Source organism: Pipra filicauda, unplaced genomic scaffold, assembly GCF_003945595.2.
Source record: "Pipra filicauda isolate LSUMZ 115617 unplaced genomic scaffold, ASM394559v2 scaffold28_size6257848_pilon, whole genome shotgun sequence".
NCBI classification, from domain to species: Eukaryota; Metazoa; Chordata; class Aves; order Passeriformes; family Pipridae; genus Pipra; species Pipra filicauda.
In genome coordinates, this window is record NW_024104409.1 from 2,623,979 (window position 1) to 2,645,741 (window position 21,763).

Sequence of the window (21,763 nt, forward strand, 5' to 3'; positions counted from 1 at the left end):
ACTGTTGAGGGTCACCACTTCCCATTCATCTGCCAGAGCTGGGAGCATACGGAAGATGCATTTCACAGATGCACAACGACTGGGAGCTGCCATTGCATTCCTTATGTAAAAAGACACCATTTCATTTGTAAGCACATGAGAAAAATCTAAAGATGTTGGCTGAAAGACACTGCATAACTTGTTGGGTTTTTTTTCCCTAGCATATAAGCCACTGCACACAATTCATAAGGACAGAAAATCACATGCATGTGTTTTATTTGAGAATTAGGTAATCACACAATTAGCAACTATATGCACTGTATTCAGGTAGGGTGGCAGAGGATGCATGTTCACAGATTCTGATTTTTAATGCTATATTACTCTTAAATAAACATATGATTCATAATTGGCTGGACAAAAATAACAATAGGTTTTCATTTCAGAAACAAAACAAGTCCCCAGGCTCAATTAGCTCTGAACTCTTGGAGTCCTCTGGAGCATTTAAAAACTTCTTTTATCCATAAAACCCCCTTTCCTAGTGGACAGAAATATATCAATGTTTCATCTCAATGTTTCTAGAAGAAAGCAATTTCACCAATGCCACTTTGCTGCCAACAACATGATGCCATCAAAGCCATCAATAAAATGCATTGTTATTGCTGTTTATTATTTGGGAAATGCAGGTCATCCAGAAAAGCCAGCATGCACAGGGCATCCAGCAACACCAACAGCAGAAGCAAAAAATAACTCTCCACAAATAGGTGTTTACATCAAAAGAGTAGAGATAGGGATTTTACTCAGGTATTACTATATCATATTCTAACAAAATTTTCCAGCTCAAACATCATGGTAGATGTAAAGAAATCAGTAAATTTTCTTGAAATGCCTTTATTGCTTTTAATTGTTCCTTGGTAACAGCAGACTCAACAAGGGTTGGTTTTCTTTCTTTTCTTCCTTTTTTGTTATTAACAAATAATGTTCCTTAAAATTACTTTTAAAATTCCAATTTATCATATGCCTCCCACAAAAGCCTTCTTTTTATTGACCACACTATGAATTACACACCTATTTAACATTTCAGAAGGAGGGGGATCCTACTCTTGAGCAGAAATTTTCAACATCAGTATTAAAAAGGATGTCTATGGCAGCACGAACCAAAGGCAAGCACTTTAAAATCTAGGCTGGTAGACTCCTCACATCTCCCTGCCATTTTTTTTTGCAAAACAGGGTTTCCTGATATGCCTGGAGTCAATATGCTGTGACACAGGCTGGCGCTGCAGAATAGCAATAGCATATATTAAATCTGTGTTGGGAGCTGGTTACCAGAGATGTTACATAGTAATTATGGAGAGGATTTTCTATGAAATAGATTCTGGTTTTTCAAATGAGATTCTGAAAAATCACCCCCTAACATTTCTGCAGAAATGCTTTACAACTTGTCCAAATTGCAGAGGATGCCTCATCTTTTCCCACAAAAGCTTATAAAGCTTGTAATTTACTGAGTTACTGCTTGTTCTAATGGCTATTTGAGGGAATGGCTTCACATGGGTAAGAGGAGATGAGTTTGTATATTAAAGCAATTCACTCAATTTACACAAAGTAATGAAAAGCTTAACTTGAGCTCTCAACAATTCCACTTTTTCCCAAGTTTGTAACATGGATTTCATCAAGTCTTTGAGAGGCTGCCTGAAAGCGGGGAAGAAAAGATTCAGCAGATGACTGAAAACAAGTTTCCAGTTCTCATCAAGGCTTCACTAATTAAAACCACACGTCCCACATACAAGAGGTATAATGTAGGACCGCAAAGGGCCTGCCTGCAGTCCTGTTACAAGAGCTCTCTTCTTGAGCAACATTGCAAAGCCTCCACTCAAATGTATCCCTGGAGAGGGCAGGAGACCGTAATGGAGCTGGGGAGGGCAGAGAGCAAACAGCAGGAAGCCAGCTGGATGGCAAGGTCTAGCCACCTGTGACATCTGATGACTGGTCCTCAGTTTGGAGGAGGAGGGACCAAGGAACAAAAATGAAAACAAAGCACATAACAACAACAAAATCTTCATACAAGCAGCCCTCATCCCTGCTCCAGACTTGTCTAAGTGAGGACTGCATGATGCGCTCATGAAATAATCTTTTGTCAGCCGTGAAGATTTAGCTAGTCACATCATGCTTACCCTGTCATCGCTTCAGCTCCTGAGAAAACCCCAAACATTTCTAATACTGCTTTTCCAATTAAGAAATCTATATTTGCTCAGAAAGTAGAAATCTAATGAGGCCTTGCTGTCTGAGTTAAAAAAGTAGGAGGCACACTAAGAGAAGTCTGTATGAGGAGAGGAAAAATAAATAGCCCTTGTTTAAACCCTCCTCTCACCTCAAAACAAAAGGCTCAGAAACTGAAAATGGATTAAAGAAAAAGCAAATACAATACGAAATTAGTCTCTCTTCCTCCTGAAGGTAGCAGATTTTTCAGAGGCAAAATAAATTGTCTATTAAAAAAGAAAAAGCAGTATCTAAATACATTCTATGTAAGCATTCATTTGCAACACTGGAAACTCTCCAAGACTTCTCAGCCCATAGAGCCTGTGGCTTGGGCTCAGGCCCATGTGCAATAAAATAAGACCAAGTTTTTAGCCATTCGTTTCTGGGGATTGTTAGGCCACTGCTCCATTAATGTGAACCAACCCAGGCACCATCTATCAGGGCAGCCTTTTTTTAAATTACAGCAAACCCCACAGTATTCAATACTTCCAAACAAGTTACCAGCATCTCATATATAAAATTATTTCCACATATCAATACTTTCAGTAACTTCTTAAAAAGGACCCCAAGCATTGTTCAAATCAAAAAGGGTGAAAGTACAAGTCTGATTTTGAGTAACACAGAATCACAAAATCAATTGGGTTGGAAAAGACCTCTGAGATCATCAAGTCCAACCTTTGATTGAGGATGTCAACTAAAGCATGGCAGTAAGTGCCACGTCCAGTCATTTCTTGAACACCTCCAGGGTAGTGACTCCACAACTTCCCAGGGCAGCCCTGTTCCAATGTTTAGCAACCCTTCCCGCTGCTCACACAGAGAAGAGGTAAAGAACTCTAAGCATGAATATAAGCTTTTTTAAATGTCAGATTTATTTCCTTTTGGATACAGAAGACCTGTTCTGCTCTGCAAATTAACTGACAAAATCAGCTTAATTTTGATTTTCCTGTTGCATTTGCTTAAAAAAAGATGGATTTCTGCTGACAAGCCTTAAAAATTGGAACTCAAATTAGATTTTGTCTTCTCATATACTATTTTACAACTAAATCTGAAAACCTCAAGGTTTTACTACTTCTGCTACCACTAGCTCTTCCTGATATAGTACAGAAACTATACTGTATATATAAACCTGTATTTATGTACAGACAGACATTCACATAAATAAAAACACTGGGTAGATATAAAAGCTGCCATTTGAGTTTATACTCCCCAGCAGGAACTCCAGGCAAGCAATGTTCTGCCCACAAGCCTAAGAGGGATTTTTCCATGGCCTCCAGGTCAGGCTCAACAAGAATATCTTAAGTGCAGAAGGAGAAAAGGCAAAACTGCCAATTGCATTTCAAGATCAAATCTAGCACTCCTTAAAATAACACCTATTTTAATTAATTATGTATATACTAACAACAAAAAAATATACATATCAAAGTTTTAAAGTAGCAAATTTACATTATCTTTTTCTATACCAGGACTTTCCTTTACTAGGTTAGTTTTAGTACAGGTGATCCTCCCTAATAGCATATTTACAGACAAGGAAAAATAGTTAAACATCAGGATATTTATTTTGCATACAAATATTTACAGAAAAATACTTACAAAAATTAAGTATGCAAAGTTTAACTGACTTCAAAAAAGCTTTTATCTTATAAAAACATATTGCCTTTACTATGCTCAAATTTACTATTCAGATCTCTGGATTTTCTTATAAGAGCTTTCTTCTGTGCTTCATCAAATCGATTGACTTTGAGATCCTGGTCTCGGTCAAATGGCCTTCTTTCTTGAGGTTTGGTCTTTTCTTCAGAAGCTTTGCTCTTCAGCTTTTTCTGATGTATGTCCATGAGAGATTCTGACCTCTTTGATTCCTGGAAATAATGAGAAGAAAGAAGAGGAAGTAAACTATTGCAGAATATGAACAACATATAGAAAACTTGAATGTAAAGATTGAAGTGAGGAAGACTAAAAATTCTAGAAAAAGAAGACAGCTTAGTAACTGGATATAGAATCATAAATTTAGCACACATGGAGCAGAAAATATGAGCAATCTTGTCTAGGCTGAGTAAAATACTAACAATTCACTGATGTTAGATACCCAGAATGTTGTTGAATCTCCACAGACAATGGAGATAAATTATAAAAATAATGCGAAAGAAATAGAAGAGTTGCTCTGCCATTATTAGCAGAGAAAAATGAAGACATCAAGAGAAATATCTCAACACACAGGCCTAGTTTCTTATATGCATCCCCTAAGCACCTGGTTTTGGTCACTGCTTGGGGCAGGAATAAGCTAGATACCCTTTAGATCTTACTTTCATGCACTACAGTGGTTTTTTTAATGTATGCTCCTAAATTTGAATCATCTGTTGAAAGCCCACAGGACAAAGTCACAGGCTAGAGCTAGAGCACGTGTTTTGCCAAGCCAAGGGCTTAAGTTCCATTTCTTAAAGAGCATGATCCAGCCCAAATACAACATAAAACTTTTGATGATTTCACACAGCAGCAGGATTAGTCCTCACAACACCATGTGGTCCATCCTGTACTCAGATACAGTGCATTTGTGTATCCAAACCAATTCTTTCATCAGAAAGTGCAAAAGATGAGCAGCTCTCTTTTCTCGTGATTTTTATTCCAAAGGTTCATTTTCCTTTACTTCCTGTGCAAACACTAACTTCATCACACATACAAATAATGGTTCATACATGACATAAGAAATGATTGTAATGGAAAACAGAAAATGGACAATACTTATTCAAGGTATAACTGTGTCAGTGTTGACAGAATTGCACCAGAGAATGTATGTAACATCAGCATTGAGAGAATAAACTGTAAGAAACTATTCTAAGAATGAAAGCTCCTGTTCTAGGAAAGTAGCCTTGGTAAATATCAGAAATAGTAAAGAATAGAGGAAAAACTGTAAAAGACAAAGCCCATAACGAACCACCTGAAAATCAGAAAAGAGTTAATTAGAAAAACAAAACCAAAACAACCAAAGACAAACAAACAACCCCCCCCAACAAAACAACCCAAGAAACACTGTCCTTAAACAAGATGCCTTCCAGTTTTTTTGAGAGAATTCCATTAACCTTAGAGACAGTAAAGGCCTGTGTATGTTTTATTCAATGGTAGAGAGCAAAACCCAAGTTTTACACAAAAATTATTCATAGTGACAGTAGAAACAAACAGTAAAGAAGAAATTTAAGGCAGAATGCTAATAGCACCGGATTTGCAAGTCTCTAAGTCAAGAGGGACATGTGATTTAATGAACTACAAATAAATTATTAGAAGAGCCAGATAAACATAATTCATGTAAAATATACGCCAAGGCTGTGATTCTCAAGTTAATTATACTCTCAAGAGACCAGACTGCCTTCCATAAGAGTTCAGGCCGTACATCAAGGAAGGACTGCAACTAACAGCTGTAAGGCAGGCAACAGTCTATACACTCCAGTGGACAGGGCTGGTAGAGAGGAAAGTGAGGAAATTTGACATGGAGTTCAGATTTCTAGTAATCAACATCTGTCTGTGAAAATTATCTGCTCATGTAGAGATTGAGGAAAACTACATGTAAGGAAGTTGCTGTAATGAGCAGTTAATGTAATTAATGACATAGTGTAATTAACACATTGATCTGCTTGGCCCACCAAGCCTCTTTTAGGTTAACGCATATTTGTCCTACAAGTTAAACCTCCACCACTGTTTTATTCTTGGGATGCTAGTAATGTGTTGAAGCAAGCTAATATTTAAATTAAGGTTGCCTACTCCCAGCAACCATGTCCTGACATGAGGGTGATTTAAGGAAAGCACCATCTAAAACTGAGACAATATATACAAACCCAAATTTTGTCACTTTGGAGAGGACCCAATCCTGCTCTTTTTGAAGTCAATGGCAAATGTTCTAATGACTTAAAACAGCAGTAGGTCTGGGCACTAAAAGGGAAAACTGTGGTGGCATCACCATGGGAACCAGCAGCACTAGAAATGAGAACCAGAAGACAAGAGTAAAGAACTAAAGGAAATACAGGACGAGGAAGTCTTTTGAGATTACACTTACATTGTATGAAGTCACTTGCTCAATGAGTCTCTTGTCCCTCCCAGATAACACTATTTCTTCCTTATCCTTACTCGTTGACTTTTTCGCCTCTTCTCTTTCCTGATGAGTAGAAGCAAATCACACACTATAATAATCAGAATGTCTGAAGTAAAAAGCAAGGAAGTCTATATCTACTTTAATCAATTCTGAAGGGTACAGCTCAAGATGGAACCCACTCGATATATTTTGCTCAGCTTGATAGAAGAAGAAACTGGACACGCTAATTGGAAATTCAATGAGTTGATACAGAGTATCTGACTACTCCAAAAGGGAGCAGGAATAAATGAATATCAATTATACTTAATACTGTTCTTTCAGTGCCTTTACTTTTCAGCCCAAATTAGTAAATTTTGATAACAAAGAAAAATCTGGGAAATAAAATTTCATGTTACGCCCCAGGGTATCTTTACTTGTTTTTTCACAGAACATCAACAACATACATATTGCCTGCAAGTGCATTTGAGTAATGAAAAAATGCTCACCTTGGCTTTTCTCTCTCTGTCAGCTGGAGTATCTGTCCAAATAGATCTATCGCCTGATGTGTCATCAGCTCGTCTCTTGAATGTTCTTGGGCCAAATCCAAAACTTTTCAACTCAGGTGGAAGCTCTGTCATCCATGATTCCCTGGTAACTTGCTTAGGTTCATTCTTTGCAAAAGACATAGGGGCAGGGAGAAATAAAAAAAGCAAAATCAAAAATTACTGTCTGAATCTCTTAGCTTCCGGCAGAAATCATGGGTTTTTCTTTGTGTTAACAACTGCAAACACTTAGCATCTCAAGCAGAACTGCAACTGGGTTCACAGAGAAACAGGCAAAGAAAAAGACAAATACAAACCAGCAAATTATTAGAAATTAAGAAATCCAACTTACGCTGTCTGCTGAAGTAAGTTTTTCTTTCATTCTCTGAGCTCTGCGTTCAAATTCTTCAGTCACATCAGACTCCACCGGTCCTTTTGCAGGCATTGGGCCTATAAGATTGTCTTCTTCCTCGCTACTATCTGTTACCTTCCAAAACCAAAACATTTTTCTCAACCGTAGTGCCGAGAGCATCAAGAAACACTTTAGCTTTACAGGATTAGAATGATTTTTGTCTAGAAGAACATATAAACCTAATGCAATGCATCTGTCAGACAACAAAAATCTGGATTAAAACTCCAGATGAGACTTGTTCTAGCCCTTCAACGTGGATGCTTAGTCTCCATTTTGCCAAAAGCACCATCTCTTGTCTGAGACAAGACGGCTGGTAAGGACAGTGGCACTACACGAAGTCCTGCTGCTTTACATTGCTCTGCACACGGCCACACAGCCTCTCTGGCCGGAGGCAGATTTGAAACGCACAAGGATACATCTTTGATACTTTGGGCTTTATCATCACTAGCAATATTTGGATGCATCTCCATAATAAGGATCGCAATTTCACACTGCAAGAACTGTCTCGAGCTTAGATTCTGTAAGGATGATAGAACGATTACCATGCAAGGTAGGGTAACAGTGGCATGCATGGTACTACGCTCCTGGATGTACAGCATCTGCCAGTCTTATCTCTTGGTTCTGTCATTTGCTTCTTCAATCCCTTCAGGATCCCTTTAGGAAGAATTTCTTCACTGAAAAGGTTGTCAAACATTTGAACGGGCTGCCCAAGGAGGTGGTGGAGTCACCATTCCTGGAAGTGTTCAAGAAATGACTGAATGTGGCACTTAGTGGCATGGTCTAGTTGACAAGCGATCAGTCAGAGGTTGGACTTGATGATCTTGGAGGTCTTTTCCACCCTTAATGATTCTGTGATTCTGCATTGCATTCTAAGCAACTATTTGGAGAAGGGCTCAAAAAACTAAGTTTGTAAGGGACTAGAGATTAATAAGAATCTTTGTAGTTGCCAGGGGTTGTACAGAAAGCTCACAGGTCCCTCCCTCCAAGTTCAAACAATACAGATGTGGATGGAGGCAAAACTAGACAGAAAATGGTGATGCCACAGTGCCCTGGAAGCAAAGCTCAGGTGCCCAATATCTATAAAAGAGCAAATATTTAGCCACAGTCGGAATGTGGGTGACAAAGCAATGGGAATAGGCATGACAAGGCTGTGTAGTCAGGAAGCACAAAGCATTACTTGAGAATACATAAGTGGCAATTCATTATATTCACTAATACAAAGTGAAGAGTCAGCATGAAATAAGTTGCCTCTAAAGATGTACTACAATATAAAATAATTAAAACAAAATAAACAAAAATTGCTCAAATTGAAAAATTTCAAAAAGAGTATTACTAGGAAGAGGTAAGAAAAAGATCATTATTAGGAAGAGAAAAAAGGTGAGTTCTGTAATAGCTGTAAAAAAGCTGATGCTAGAGGATGTATTTATAAGAAAGGAGACTTTTTTGTTTGCAAAATATATAAGCAGACCAGTTTTGACATCTCTGCCTCAAGAGATTTGTCACTATGATAAATTGCTTAATTGTTATTTGGAGTTATAAGATGATGAGTATCTCAGAAATGTCAGATAATCTTTCTTTGTGATGGATTACGACAGCATTCACTGTAGGAGGCTGGAAAATTATATGCTTTGCAACTACTAACCAAAAAAGTGAAGTTTCAGAGCAGCCTTTGCATCCTTGCTTCCTAGCATCTCCCACAGTGTCTGGGAGTTAAATGTAAAAATATAAGTATTTTGAAATGAAACAAAATAACGGTGAGTTCTCACAAGGAATTCATATTCACTTTATCATAGCATGAGAGAGATTCAATTGCCCAAGCACTGGTATCCAGCACCATTTTTGGTGCCTTAGGGTATCCTGCCAGAGGTGCTGCTCAAGAAGGGTGCAATCTTCTCTGAAGTGCTACTCCCTGTCTGCCAGCCCCTTCCATAGACAATTCGGATCCCTCAGAATGGTACTGGAGGCCCACGTCCAGGGTGCTGAATTTTCCCCATACTTCTAGTTGCATTTTATCACATATCTTAGTCCTGAATGTTCTTTAGTAGCACATGCTTTATTTTGTAGTTAGGTATCAGACTACAAAACTTCTACCTAGGTTTTACCTAATCTGATGAAACAGTCAAAAAACACAAACCAAAAAGTTGAGTCAATGTCACTGTCCTGCACCACCTCATGCCCAGTTACAGGTATTATCTTGCTATTGATAAGAACAAATAGTGACACTATAACACCATTCTTGATTGTATTCTTCTAGATAAACTTACTTAATGAAGCCAATAATAAACATCTTTAAGGAGGTGAAGATTTGTGAAACATTTGATCATTTTGCTCCCCCATCAGCAAAGGAGTAGAAGCTGGAACTACAGGGAAATACTTTCATTCTAATAGGTTTCATTACTTCTTTAATGCCTTTAAAACTCTGAACTTTTCCAGGATGTTCACTTGTTAAGGATGGCACAACAAAAGAAACAATGGAAAAATATTAGGAAGAATTACTGTGACTGCAGTTTAGGATGTCTAGATCGCTCGTGTTCAGTGAGTGCACCATCTATCTAACAGCAAAAGCACAACAAACCAGACCAGTCTTTTTGTTTTTAAGGCTTTGTTATGCTTCAGTATTTGACCCAGGCAAAAATATTCCAGACACTTCCTGGTCCAAAATTAAACTGTCATCCTGATAAGTATGTCTAGTAGTCTTTTTCAGGCTGCAACTTGTTTAACCATTACTAAACAAAAGGCTTCTGTTTTTACAAACCTGAGGACTGAGTTCTGATGAAACAGATGGTCCTATGAAACATTTGCTACTCCTGGTGTCCTCTGAAGGTCTCTTAAAGCCAGGTGGTAATGCAGGACCTATAATGGGCCTTGAAGGGGAAAAAAATGTAGCAGATTAATATAGAAATAAAAGTCAAATATTAATGCAAAGTGTGACTCTCCTTCCTCCCAATGTCAAGTGTGCCCCCTATGCACACACCACAGAAATAACTAAGTAAGAGTGTCTCCAGTTTTTGGGAGGGTCTGTGCAGACAGCTGGGATGCAAAAAAATCCCAGGAAAGTTGCAGCATATAGTCAAGGAAATCCACTTTTTTCTTCCCTAGCTTCCTTCACCAGATTCAAGAGCAATGAAAGGTGTTAAGCCCTTCTCATCCTTCTCTAGCAACAAACCCAACTTTGTTCTTCTTGTCTTGCACCACAGTTTCAGTGCCCTTCAATAAACAGAAATAGTGAACTCTCTGATTTTAAGTTTATTTTCCCTTGGAGTGAGGATCAGAGAAGGAAAGTTTTGTGATTACAGGTAATTTCACTGATTTGTTTTTACACAGCAGCTCTGCAAGGAATTTAATTCAGTTGTCTCCACAAACACGGGAATGTGAGAATCTCTTTTCAACGGTGAAAACAATTCAAAGAATACTACAAACTGTGTTTGCAGTATTGAAAGTCTTTTGTATGTGACTTCCTCTTAATAATCCACCATAATGTTCTTTAAAGCTAATAAAAGCTAATTAAAAACCCAAACAACTGTCACCTGAAGAAATATCCAGGTGACAGTATCCTCACAATGTATCAGCAAAGACTTTTGTTTATGATCATCTTCAGTTCTGAGCTTTAAGGTGATCAAATATAATGACATGTGAATTTGCTAATTATGGTCTTCTTCTCGATCCCACATAAGCTAATCACTATAGCCCTGCTGTAGTGATATTATTGTCAGGATTTAAATTGGGGAAATAAAAATCAGAAAGTCTCGATGAAGAGCTAACAGATATACAAACAAGAGCAACAAATAAGAGCTCAGGCCAGGACGAGGGCACTGGTGAGGTTTCAAGCAAGAGGTTTCAGGTGAGGTTTCAGGCAAGAAATCTTGGTTAAATATGAAGTTCCACCCCCACCTAGCTGCTGCAATTTTATCTTCCTCCCTTCCTTTCTGACTGCTTTGTTGGTAAAACCATGTTTTAAATTTCCAGTATAACTTAAAGAGATTGAATTTAAACCATTAGAGATACAGCCAAAAAAAAAATCTCTTATTTCGGTATATGAGTACCTTTATTTTTCATGAAGAGACAGTTAAACCAACCTATAAAAAAAAGCTTTCTACTAAAAGATATACGAACATCTATGTTGCGGGTTGTATCTATGAAACCTATGAAAAACAATCAATCTCACATGCTCTGTCTTGATTCTGTTACAGCTCAAAGGCTCTTCAAAGGAATAGAAAAATGGTTCCCATATTCATCCTTCCCACACTTTCCACTTCTTACACTTTCCCCCCCGCCATGAATAATGCTATGCCTTCCCCCCCCCATGAATAATGCTATGCCTTTTCCCCTCCCCACATGAATAATGCTATGCCTTGTCAGCAGTACACAGCTGACATGACTCTTGACAGCTTCCTGGATGTCCAAAGGGTCTTTCGATAGGTGAAGTCAATCTAAATAAAACGCTGTAAAACACATTTTACTGCTGTTACCAGCTTCAGTACCTATATATACATGTTCGAAAACACCCCCCAAACTCATCATGGACTGAGCTTTAATTTAAGGAATATTGCATTTCATATATGGCAAAGAACGTTCTCCTGTTGTTGGACTTGGGAGTCCTTGTTAATGCATGTCTCAAGATGGGCATTTCAGCATTCTTCTGATGTATAACACAATTTTTTTTAAGACAACCTTCTCTCTTTACCTTGATGTGTGAACGCTTCAGAAATATTTACGAGTGCTGCAGTTCTGTCTAACATTGATAAACAGCAATATAATTTCCAAAGTTGAAGGAAATCTTTTCACATACATATTTTATGCTGGAATGATTCAAACCATTCTCAACAAGCTGCAAATTGCCACGTGAGGTGCCCCTAATCATGAATATATTGCTTTGACAAGTCTGGAAAGATAGAACAAAAGCTTTTCTAGAAGAATGAGTATGTCACACAAAACTAATAAACAGTATGTCCATACACTGAAACAAACAGCCTGCATTTGTTTCAATTATTCATGGTCGGTTGTCAGCTTGCAATCTGCTCAAGGCTAAGGGCAATGCAGCAGGGACATAGTCAGCAGCAGTGTCTCTGCCCCGCAAAGCTTACACACCTCCGTGTGTCAGTGCAACCAGACTCCCAGGTGTACAGGGGTGGAAGACAGACAAGGCTCTTCCCATACATCACATCTTTCCCACCTATTTAGGGAATCTGGCTGGGTGCAAAACAGCTCTGCTCAATCTGCTTTCTCAGTGTGTGCTAGGAGCAGTTGTATGGTGAGGCTGGAAAAAAGATAGCAAGTGCCTTCTACTGCTTTAATCTCTCATACTCATAGACACAGAGCAGACTCTTGCCTCAATGTAAATGCAAGTTATCCAGCATTTTGGAAATAAAATAAATAAAAATAGAAGTTGGGTCAACATACAAAAGACAAAGGTTACATAATGGGTGTTAGTGCTCAACTCCCTAACCTTCAAACTACAAGGCTTCTTTTCTTCTTCTTTTCCTACCACGAGTATTCATGTCAAAACTCAAGAAAGCAAGAAGGCTACTTCTGCTGATATTAAAAGTTAAAAGCATTTATTTGCTTTATTTGAGATCCCATTAGTTTTAGTGACCTCCAAACTTTTATAATTAAAATAACACACTGTGCATACGGAACACTAGAAAAAGGAAATGAAAGCACCAAACAAGCCCACTGAGCACGATACTCACAATACAAAAGAGTTTGTTGGTTACAGCAAAGTATAACCAAATATATACAAAGAGGATACTTCCAAATAACCTTGGTCACATAAATCTTGTTTTTCTAACTGCTGCATTCTAGCAGTTTAAGCAGTTTCTAACTGCTGCATCATAGCTGCATCAAGCATCATAAAAATTTATCAAAACTGAAAAAACGTTTAACTTTGAAATTTCCTTTGAGATGGTACACTACATACACAGTTCAACAATAAACTGAATCACTTTCCCAGAACTGAAAACTCACTGCTGACAAGCAGGTATTGCTTTATTTTATCTACCAGCTCCCCATTGCTCTGAGGAAGGTAACAGTGATCAAGAGACATGTACTTTTCGTCAGTAAGCATCCCCTTGGCAGCACCAATTTTACTAAGGATTATCATTTCAAATTACAGAAGGAAGTGCACAGGTTGATGTAAAGACTAAAAGGCCGTGAGACATGGTTGAGTTCTGCATAGAAAATCCATAAATAGGTATTTTTGGGAAGTATTTTATAATCGTGTGCAACCAAACGGAAAGCTTCCTGATAGAGACCATAAATAATGCTTATTTCCTTAGACCTGACAGCTTCTTTTCTAGAAACCTACACTGTTCAGAGGAGTTTTGTACCTGGAGACACATAAACAATAATCCTTGATGCATTAGCAAATGACAGTTCTAATAGTCTGCACTGTGTTGCACCACACAAAAGCTAACTGCCCTAATTCCCCACAGATCAGAATGAATTACGGAACTATGGATCCTCATACCTGTAATTTGGGTTTTTTTCTGTATCTGAGACCTATCAAAAGAAATGGAAGAAATTTGACATTCAGAATACATCTGAGACAAGATGTATTGTTCTTTTTCTCTCCAACCAGGTCTAGGAAGGCTGTGTGTTCTGTTTCAAGGGAATGATGTTCCTGTTCTCAGAATGTGGAGGAAGAATTAGTTCTAATCATCTGAATCTGAAGTGCACAATTGAAGTGTTCTGTAATAGTGACACAAAATATTTTATCTAAAATAACTGTGTTTTAAGGAAAAGAATCTGAATATAATTCCATTTTAATTACCTCTCTGGAGAATCATCCTGTTTTTTAAATCCAGGAGGAAGAGCAGGCCCAAAAAAGCCATCATCATCATCATCATCTTCAAGAATTCTTTTTGGCTTTCTGCAAATACAGATTTCACTTCATAATTACCTTGACATACATAGCAATTATCTACATTTAAAAAGGAAAAATTACATAAAATTATTTCAGATGGTCTTATGTACTAAATATCCTACCGTTACCAAGGAAACAATGCAAAAGGATCCAAAATAATTTGAAGCAATTAAAAAATTGGGAGCTTAAGCTTCATTCCAAAAATGCTCTGACATTTAAAAATAAAATTAAAAAAAAATAAAAACAAAAAAATCCAAAAAGCCACATTATACTACTCTTCTCTCTACAGCAAAAGCATTCTTAATGTTGAAATGCCATTTTCTAGTCCCAAAGTAATTTCAAATTCAGCACAGTTCTTTCTCCATTTTTATACACTGTCTGCATTTTGAGCAGTATTTTTCCCAGTAATTAACTTAAAAACTATTGAATAAGAAAACAAGAAAAAAGTGAGTAATAATTACTCTAACATTCATTAAGATGGCAAAATGACCTTCAGGTCTCTTACACAATGCCTAGAACAAACACACACAAATTCTAAGCACAGCACTTGTGAGTAATCAACCCACCAAATGAGAATATGTGTGTACTCCCATTACTTGCTAAACAATTCAGGGTTTTTTTCCATTAGAGTTGACTTAACTGAATGCATAAATTCATGCCCATAAATAGTTTTTATGGCCTCTCAATGATAGCTAGTATACCAAAAACAGGGCAAAACAGTACCAAATATGTACATGATAAGTGGTGCCTGTCCTTAGTATAAACACCAAAATTACAAAACTAAAATAAGACATGTAAACACAGAGATCTGATTGCCCCAAATAACTTAATTCCACTGTAGGGTATCAAACGGGTCAGCTGAACATTCTGGACCACAAAGAACATGCAGAACATGTAATCAAAAGTCTTATACGGGTACAGAGTTTACCTTTTTATTTTTTTACACACCATTGTCCCTTTCTCATAATTTAGACAGACACATTTAATTTGCAATACAAGGTAAACATAACAAATAACGTAAGAACATACTCACTTGGATGCTGGATCTCCTTCTGTCTCCTCTTCAGAATCTCTGTTTGCATTTCTGGGTAGAGGAAGAGATTCCGAGTCGTCTTCACTGTCAGGAGTTTCTGAGCTACAGCTGCTTTTGTAGCCTGGAGGCAGTGCTGGTCCTGCAACTGAACATTCAGAGTTATTTGGGATCATAAAATCACAGAGTGCTTTGGATTGGAAGGGACCTTAAAGATCATCTAGTTCCAGCCCCCCCTGCCATGGGCAGGGAACCTTCTACCAGACCAGGTTTAATAAGTATATTTATTAAACATTTCAAATGAGCATGATCTATCGTGGCATTCCCAAAATATGTATCTACTTGGAAGTAAGTTTATTCAATCACTGCTCTGTCTGGCATTTAGAGAAGATATCTAAACAAAATTCTACAAGTTACTTTTTTCAGCACCGTATTTCAATGAACAACCTGCCCTGAATTATACTAATCCATTACTAAATGAGTGTCTTCTGGAACAGGACTAGAAAGACCTGTTTTATATAACAACTGATTTACAAGGCACGTGATATAAACCAGTATATTTAAAAGAAACTACCCCCTTAACAAAGCATTTGAGGCTTACTGGTGAAGAAACACATAATTTGTGCATACACAGAGTGGGAGGCTATAGATTATTAAATGGGAGCATTGCAACCATAAAGTATTAAATTAATTGCCGGCCTGCTTTAGGAATAGTTTAACCATTAAGGTTACACCCAGTTCAGCTAAGTGTGAACAGACTTAAGCAGGCACAGACTTAAGTATTCTGCTGAGAAAGGGATGATTTAGGCATTCAGAGAATGAATTTTTTAAAGAATCACTGCTGTCAGAAGGCCATGGTAGTGGATGGAGAGATCTCGTGCTCTGGTCAACTCTTCACCCTCTGGATTAACAACAAGGGGGGATATCCCAGCAAAGGAAAAATTCAGACACTAACACTGCTAACAGGCCCAAGCTATTTCTGGCACTGTCCCCACCAGCAGGCACTGATCTTCATAGGTTTATTTGGATACAGTACCATGTACATGGATCCAGAAGGAGCTTAACCATTAATCCTAAAAGCAAATGTCCCCCAAACAAGACACTTAACAGCGATACCCTCACAGACTCAATCAACAATGAGCCCACTGGAGTAAGCAAAGACTAGCAACGGTCCCAACAAAAGAGGCCTTCCCAGATACAGGACAACATATGCAGGACCAGCATCCATTTACAGAGACACATTATGAACAGCCTACTGATGATTTAGCATCCTGAGGCACAGACATCATTCCTCCTTTTAATATTTCCAGTACTGAGTACAAGACTGACAGGGCAGAGAGGTGTTTTGGTGAGAAGAAGACATTGTTCACTTTATGAATAGTCAAGGGTTAGATGAAAAGATGAATGGTACCAGGAAATTGCATCTCCAGTTAAAGAACTAGGGCTTTTTGATAGTGTAAAATATAAAACCTGATACAGATTATGGTTCCATTGTTAGCTGACAAAAGCCAGGCAGAAATCGAGTCCTTCGAGCAAGCTTAATAAAGCTTTTACTCATCTTGAGCATAAGACACAGAACAAGGACAGTCTACTAGTTACAAAGCATCCAGACAGATATACCACTTCTTTGTTTTCTGTTTTAATGGGAGAGACTTTAACTGGGACATAAAAATCCATTTCAACACTAAGAAAGAAAAAAAACCCAACAAACTGCCCCCTCACCCCCCAAAAAATCCAAATGACACAACACTCCAGCCTATAAAGGTAAAATAAGCTCAAGATGACAGAGAAACAACAGATAAATGCTAAATAGGAATAAAAATTGCTATCAAGAAGTCTCCTCTTTTGATATGAGGAGCACCACTACATAAAAAGCACTAAAAAACCAGGCAAAACCTGCACAACAACTTTCTCCAGCTGCCTGGTGCCCTGACATCATGCAAGCAGATCTCATTTGCTCTGAATGCAGACAGGTAAGAGAAAGAATTTGGAGTGAAAGGAACAAATTCAGGTGCACTTTGATGAGTCTGATACTACAGAGAGTGAGCTGGAAAGAACTCAGCTGGAGAGGATCAATGTCTACTACAATGAAGCTGCTGGTAACAAGTATGTCCCACGTGCCATCCTCGTGGACCTGGAACCCGGCACCATGGACTCTGTGTGCTCCGGCCCCTTTGGACAGATCTTCCATCCTGACAAATTTGTCTTTGGTCAGAGCAGGGCCAGGGAGGTGGTGGATTCACTGTCCCTGGAGGTTTTTAAGACGAGACTGGATGAGGCACTTAGTGCCATGGTCTAGTAACTATGGCGGTTTTGGTTTAAGGGTTGGACTTGATGATCTCGGAGGTCTTTTCCAACCCAGTTGATTCTATGATTCTAAACCCAAAACTATTTATGGAGGGAGACCGGTCCCACTGACATGTTGTTCAAAATCAGGGCCAACATACATACTTTCATCCCAATTCCTCTCTGTCATGTTGGCACAACTGTTTGCATGGGCTATGCAATAAACTGGATCAGGGAACTTGAGAGGCATAAAAATAACACTGCAAAACCCAGCACTCCTCTGAAAGAACTGTTTGTTCGTGGAATTGCAGCCCAAGAAGGACAACCAGGAATGAAATAGAGACAGAGACTGATTAATGAAGGGAAAATGGCATTTAAAGCCTGAGGAAGAAGAAGTCATTGCATGTAGTGAAAGGAAATGGAGGAGAAATAAACTTGGGATTAAATCTTAATATGGTCATGGTACTGACTGAGACTAACAATCCGCACAGGCAAAGATATAGCTACAGACAGGGTAGTTTGGGGAGCCACAGGAAAGAGTAGAAAGGTAGGAATGGGAATTGCTAAGCATAGATTCTGGGAGCAAAGAAAGGAAAGGACAAGAAGGGAGACCAAGACCTAATCAGAAGTTTGTGAATGAAAGCCAGGGAAAAGTGGGAAAATGCAGATGAAAGGAGAAACAGGGGAGAGCTCAAAGTGTCAGGAAACTAAAACCAATGAGGTGAGGAAGACAAATGGATGTAGCAATAGTAGAGCAACAGAAAAGCGAAAAAGTACCAGAGCTCAGAACAATTTGGAGCAGAAAAACGGCATAAAAAGTATTAGAAGGAAATTTTAGGGATGGAGAGGAGAGAAACAGAACCAAGTCAGATTGAAGTGAATGTTTTAGGGCTGCTAGAAATGGCCATCCTACTAATGTTGCTCTGACTTGCCTTCTCCAATGAGCTGGCTCTGGTGACTCTCTGCCTGAAAATTAAGTCAATTCAATTCAGAAACCAAATTAAAACCTTTTTGTTTTACTAAGTTAATCTCTGCTGTATTTTGGGATTCTGAGCAATCTATCACACCATCAGGTATGCACTGGGAAGTTCTCAGGGACAGACAGGGCCTTTCACCTCCAGCAATAGTGGCAGATCAACTCAGACATATCACATCAACACATCAGTATTGAACAAATGTGGCCCCAATGCTGAAATAGACAAAACTCTCTTCTACGTCTCTGATTATTTTTAGCCATTCTCTAGCATTTCTCTCCTGCTGGTACAAGGACAGTGCAGTGGCAGGGACAAACAGACCAAAGGAAGCATGATTCTTTCAGCAGGAGCACAATTCGGCCAGCTTCGAAGCACCACCATGAGGTGAGGAATCAGGAAATGAGTGTGTCCCATGGGTTGGACAGTGACAAGATGAAGAAGGTAAAGAATTTACGAGGGATGAGCTTTTGTGTATGTCCAACTACCACCTGCTCCCATCCTCTTCCTGATTAAGGATGACAGAATGTTAGTAGCGTCACTTCTCTGACACAAGAGATAGTTGGGTCTTGGAGTGCATTTCCCCACACATACACTCCCCCTCTCCCTTTTTGTCTGTCTCTGATGAGCAGTGTGGTTTGTCCTATGGCAAGAATAACAAATGATTATTGGAGGAGAAAGTGTCTGGATGACGCATCCGGAGTCGGGGGAGGGCAGAGGGGGAGGAAGGGCAGAGTGGGACTCAAGGGGGAGCTGAAAAGTTTGCTACTGACTGTGGTGCATATCAGCCTGCATAAAGGTATCAAATGCCACTGGAGGCTGGGCCAACTGGTCTCTCAAGGTTGCACACAGCTTCCAGGTGGGTCAGCTCCAGCAGGGATGACTGCAGGATACATCCAGACCAAAGACAGGGAACACTCAGTTTTGGATGGGTGAGTGTAAAAAGCACTAAGATCTGGTCAAGTATGGAGATAAAATCCTGAAGTAACTACATAGGTGCTTTGTAATTGTGAGTTCTGCATGGCTAAAGACTGTAAAGTTGTATGTTTCTAATCAAACTTGCTTATAACCCTTTAAACATAAACTGTTGGCCATATCTGAGACTAAGTGGACCCAGCCACACCCTTCTCTGAGAAGCTTAGACTTCTCTGAGAAGCTTAGACTTCTCTGAGAAGCTTAGAAAGCACAGGGGTGTCACAGAAGTTCATGACTCACAGGAGGGACCACAGTCTAATTATACAATAACCTATTGTAATAGATGATAGAGTTGCTGTTTAGATACTGCAGTGGCAGTATTTACATACTGTACCAGTAACAAACCTTATCATAATCATACATAACCACTGCGTTCTACTTCTTGCACCTGGCTGAGAGCCTTCTCTTGACTACACTGCCACAAGCTGCTCAAAGTCCCACTTCGTTCCTGTTGGAAGGCAGAAACTATGAAAGTAGAATAAAAAAAATAAGTGTTCTTAAAGAAAAGCAATGAGTAGCTCAGTGAGATCACAAGGAAAGAAAACATACTGGAAAAGCTGTTCAGCTTTAAAAGGTGAAGCATCTCTTGGAACAGCTAGAACACACATGCGAGATTGTTACAGAACAACTTCTAGGCCCATCTGACTCAAGAGATTGTTACAGAACAACTTCTGACTCAAGATCCAGCAAGAGTTACAGCACAGAAGACTGCAGCAGTCCCAACAAATGATTTTTGTCACTCCAGACGCAGGGCTCCAGCTGGAGCTGTAGTTCTGTACAGCAAAGTGTATTATGCCAAAGTACTTGGTCTCCCCTCCTTCTCTGCACTGTAGCAGTATGCCTCATGTGGTGAGCAGGTACACTTAGTTTTTCTGAGAAGCTGTTTTAAGTTAGGAAAAGTTTGTAAAAGTTATAAAAACAAATAAACAACCTCCCAGTAGTTGGGGTTTGGGCTTTTTAAAGCAAATAAATTCCTTCCCCCACTTCACACAGAAATCTCCAAGCAGATCTGCCAGTGCAACTGTAATACTGCAGAACTGATGTACACTGGGACAAAAAGTGGACAAACTAGGCTGAGTAACCTAGACTAGATACTGCCAAAACACTCGATGTCAAAAAATCATGATAAGTCTAATGATAAGTTTAACTTGTGAATTCATACATGATATAGATACTTGCAACATGCATCTATATTTTGGAAAGTGAATAAGCCATCAAGACAGATATGAAAAAGAAAGGCTTCATGCGCTCAAACAAGCTTGTAGTCAGGGCTTCTGCACAAAGGCAAGCTAGGGACATAGAGCTTCATGTTGCCATGATTTCAGCTAATGCGGCATCTTTGCTCCCTCTTCCTATTGCTCCCTCTTCTGGATTAAGAAATTAGGAGAGCAGACGAGCACAGCAAACCTCTCGCATCAAAGCTCCTTTCTTTGGGATAACCGAACAATCACTGACACACTGACAGAAACTGAATATGTATACTAGTGATTTGAACCCGGATTAAAGACAAGGAGTGCTAACTAGCTCAAAGAGCTGACCCCAGAGATATTACTGACAGGGAACATGCAAGCGTTTAAGTGTGGGAAACCGAGCTCCACCGCAAAAAAGCCAGCCTCGCAGTCGGCTGGTCTCAGAGGGGTCCCCCTTCTGACACGACGGCTCTCAACATCAGAGACCCTGGCACCACAGCCCCACTCACTGCCAGTCTGTTCTGCATTCCGAGGTGGATGGAAACTGCCTGGAAAACTACAATTTGCTGAAGTGCTTTGGTTTGACAAAAGGCCCAACCTCTGCCTCGCTCTCCTGCCCACCACGCACTCGGAGCTACTAAAGAGCACAGGCTTCAAAGCCCACGTGAGACCTGAGCAGGAAAAAATAAAGGACTCCAAGCAGTATTTTTCTTAAGCAAGTTTTAGACCGTTTCGTATCCGTAGTTTCCCATCACACAAGGCTTTTTTTTTTTTTTTTTTTTTTTTTTTTTTTTTCTGAAAAAGTCACTGTAATAACCCCCCCGCGAAAATTAGCTCCATCCAGGTGCCGCACTGGCGTATCCCGCGCTGTGGAATACGGGTTGCAGAGCCCCGTAATCCCACCCCCGGCGCATCCCGCGCTGTGGCACACGGACTGGGAGCCCCGTTATCCCACCCCCGGCGCATCCCTGTGCCCTCACCCTGGCTGAAGTCCTCGCCCGGGTCCGCCTCGGCGCGGCTCGGGAAGCCAGGCGGCAGCGCGGGGCCGATGAGCTGTCGGGCCATGGCACAGCCGGCTCCGGGGCGCAGCCCGACCCTTCGCCCCCGTCCCGTCCCGTCCCGTCCCGCTCCGCTTCCCTGCTCCCCGGTCCCCGCCCCTCCGGCGCTTTCGGATGATGCAACTCCCGCCTAGCCAGGAGGACTTAC

At 39.7% G+C, this 21,763-nt stretch overlaps 1 protein-coding gene across 1 annotated transcript; it reads right to left on the reverse strand.

The window, feature by feature from the left end:
• Positions 1-225: 225 nt before the first annotated feature.
• GPALPP1 (GPALPP motifs containing 1) lies at positions 226-21,687 on the reverse strand. Its single transcript, XM_027720326.2, has 8 exons — positions 21,538-21,687; positions 15,139-15,283; positions 14,013-14,111; positions 9,999-10,107; positions 7,184-7,318; positions 6,796-6,960; positions 6,275-6,373; positions 226-4,088 (listed from the first exon to the last, which is right to left on the reverse strand). The coding sequence occupies exons 1-8, from the start codon at positions 21,620-21,622 to the stop codon at positions 3,870-3,872; spliced, it is 1,056 nt and encodes a 351-aa protein (XP_027576127.1). The 5' UTR covers positions 21,623-21,687; the 3' UTR covers positions 226-3,869.
• Between the last annotated feature and the right edge of the window lie 76 nt (positions 21,688-21,763).

What these genes read in the sequence shown, in the direction of transcription:
- GPALPP1 (XM_027720326.2), bottom strand. Translation starts at nt 21,622, where the DNA reads ATGGCCCGACAGCTCATCGGCCCCGCGCTGCCGCCTGGCTTCCCGAGC. An exon ending in GGGCGAGGACTTCAGCCAGG is followed by an intron (nt 15,284 to 21,537) that starts GTGAGGGCACAG and finishes CTGAATGTTCAG; the next exon opens with TTGCAGGACCAGCACTGCCT. An exon ending in CAGGATGATTCTCCAGAGAG is followed by an intron (nt 10,108 to 14,012) that starts GTAATTAAAATG and finishes TTCCCCTTCAAG; the next exon opens with GCCCATTATAGGTCCTGCAT.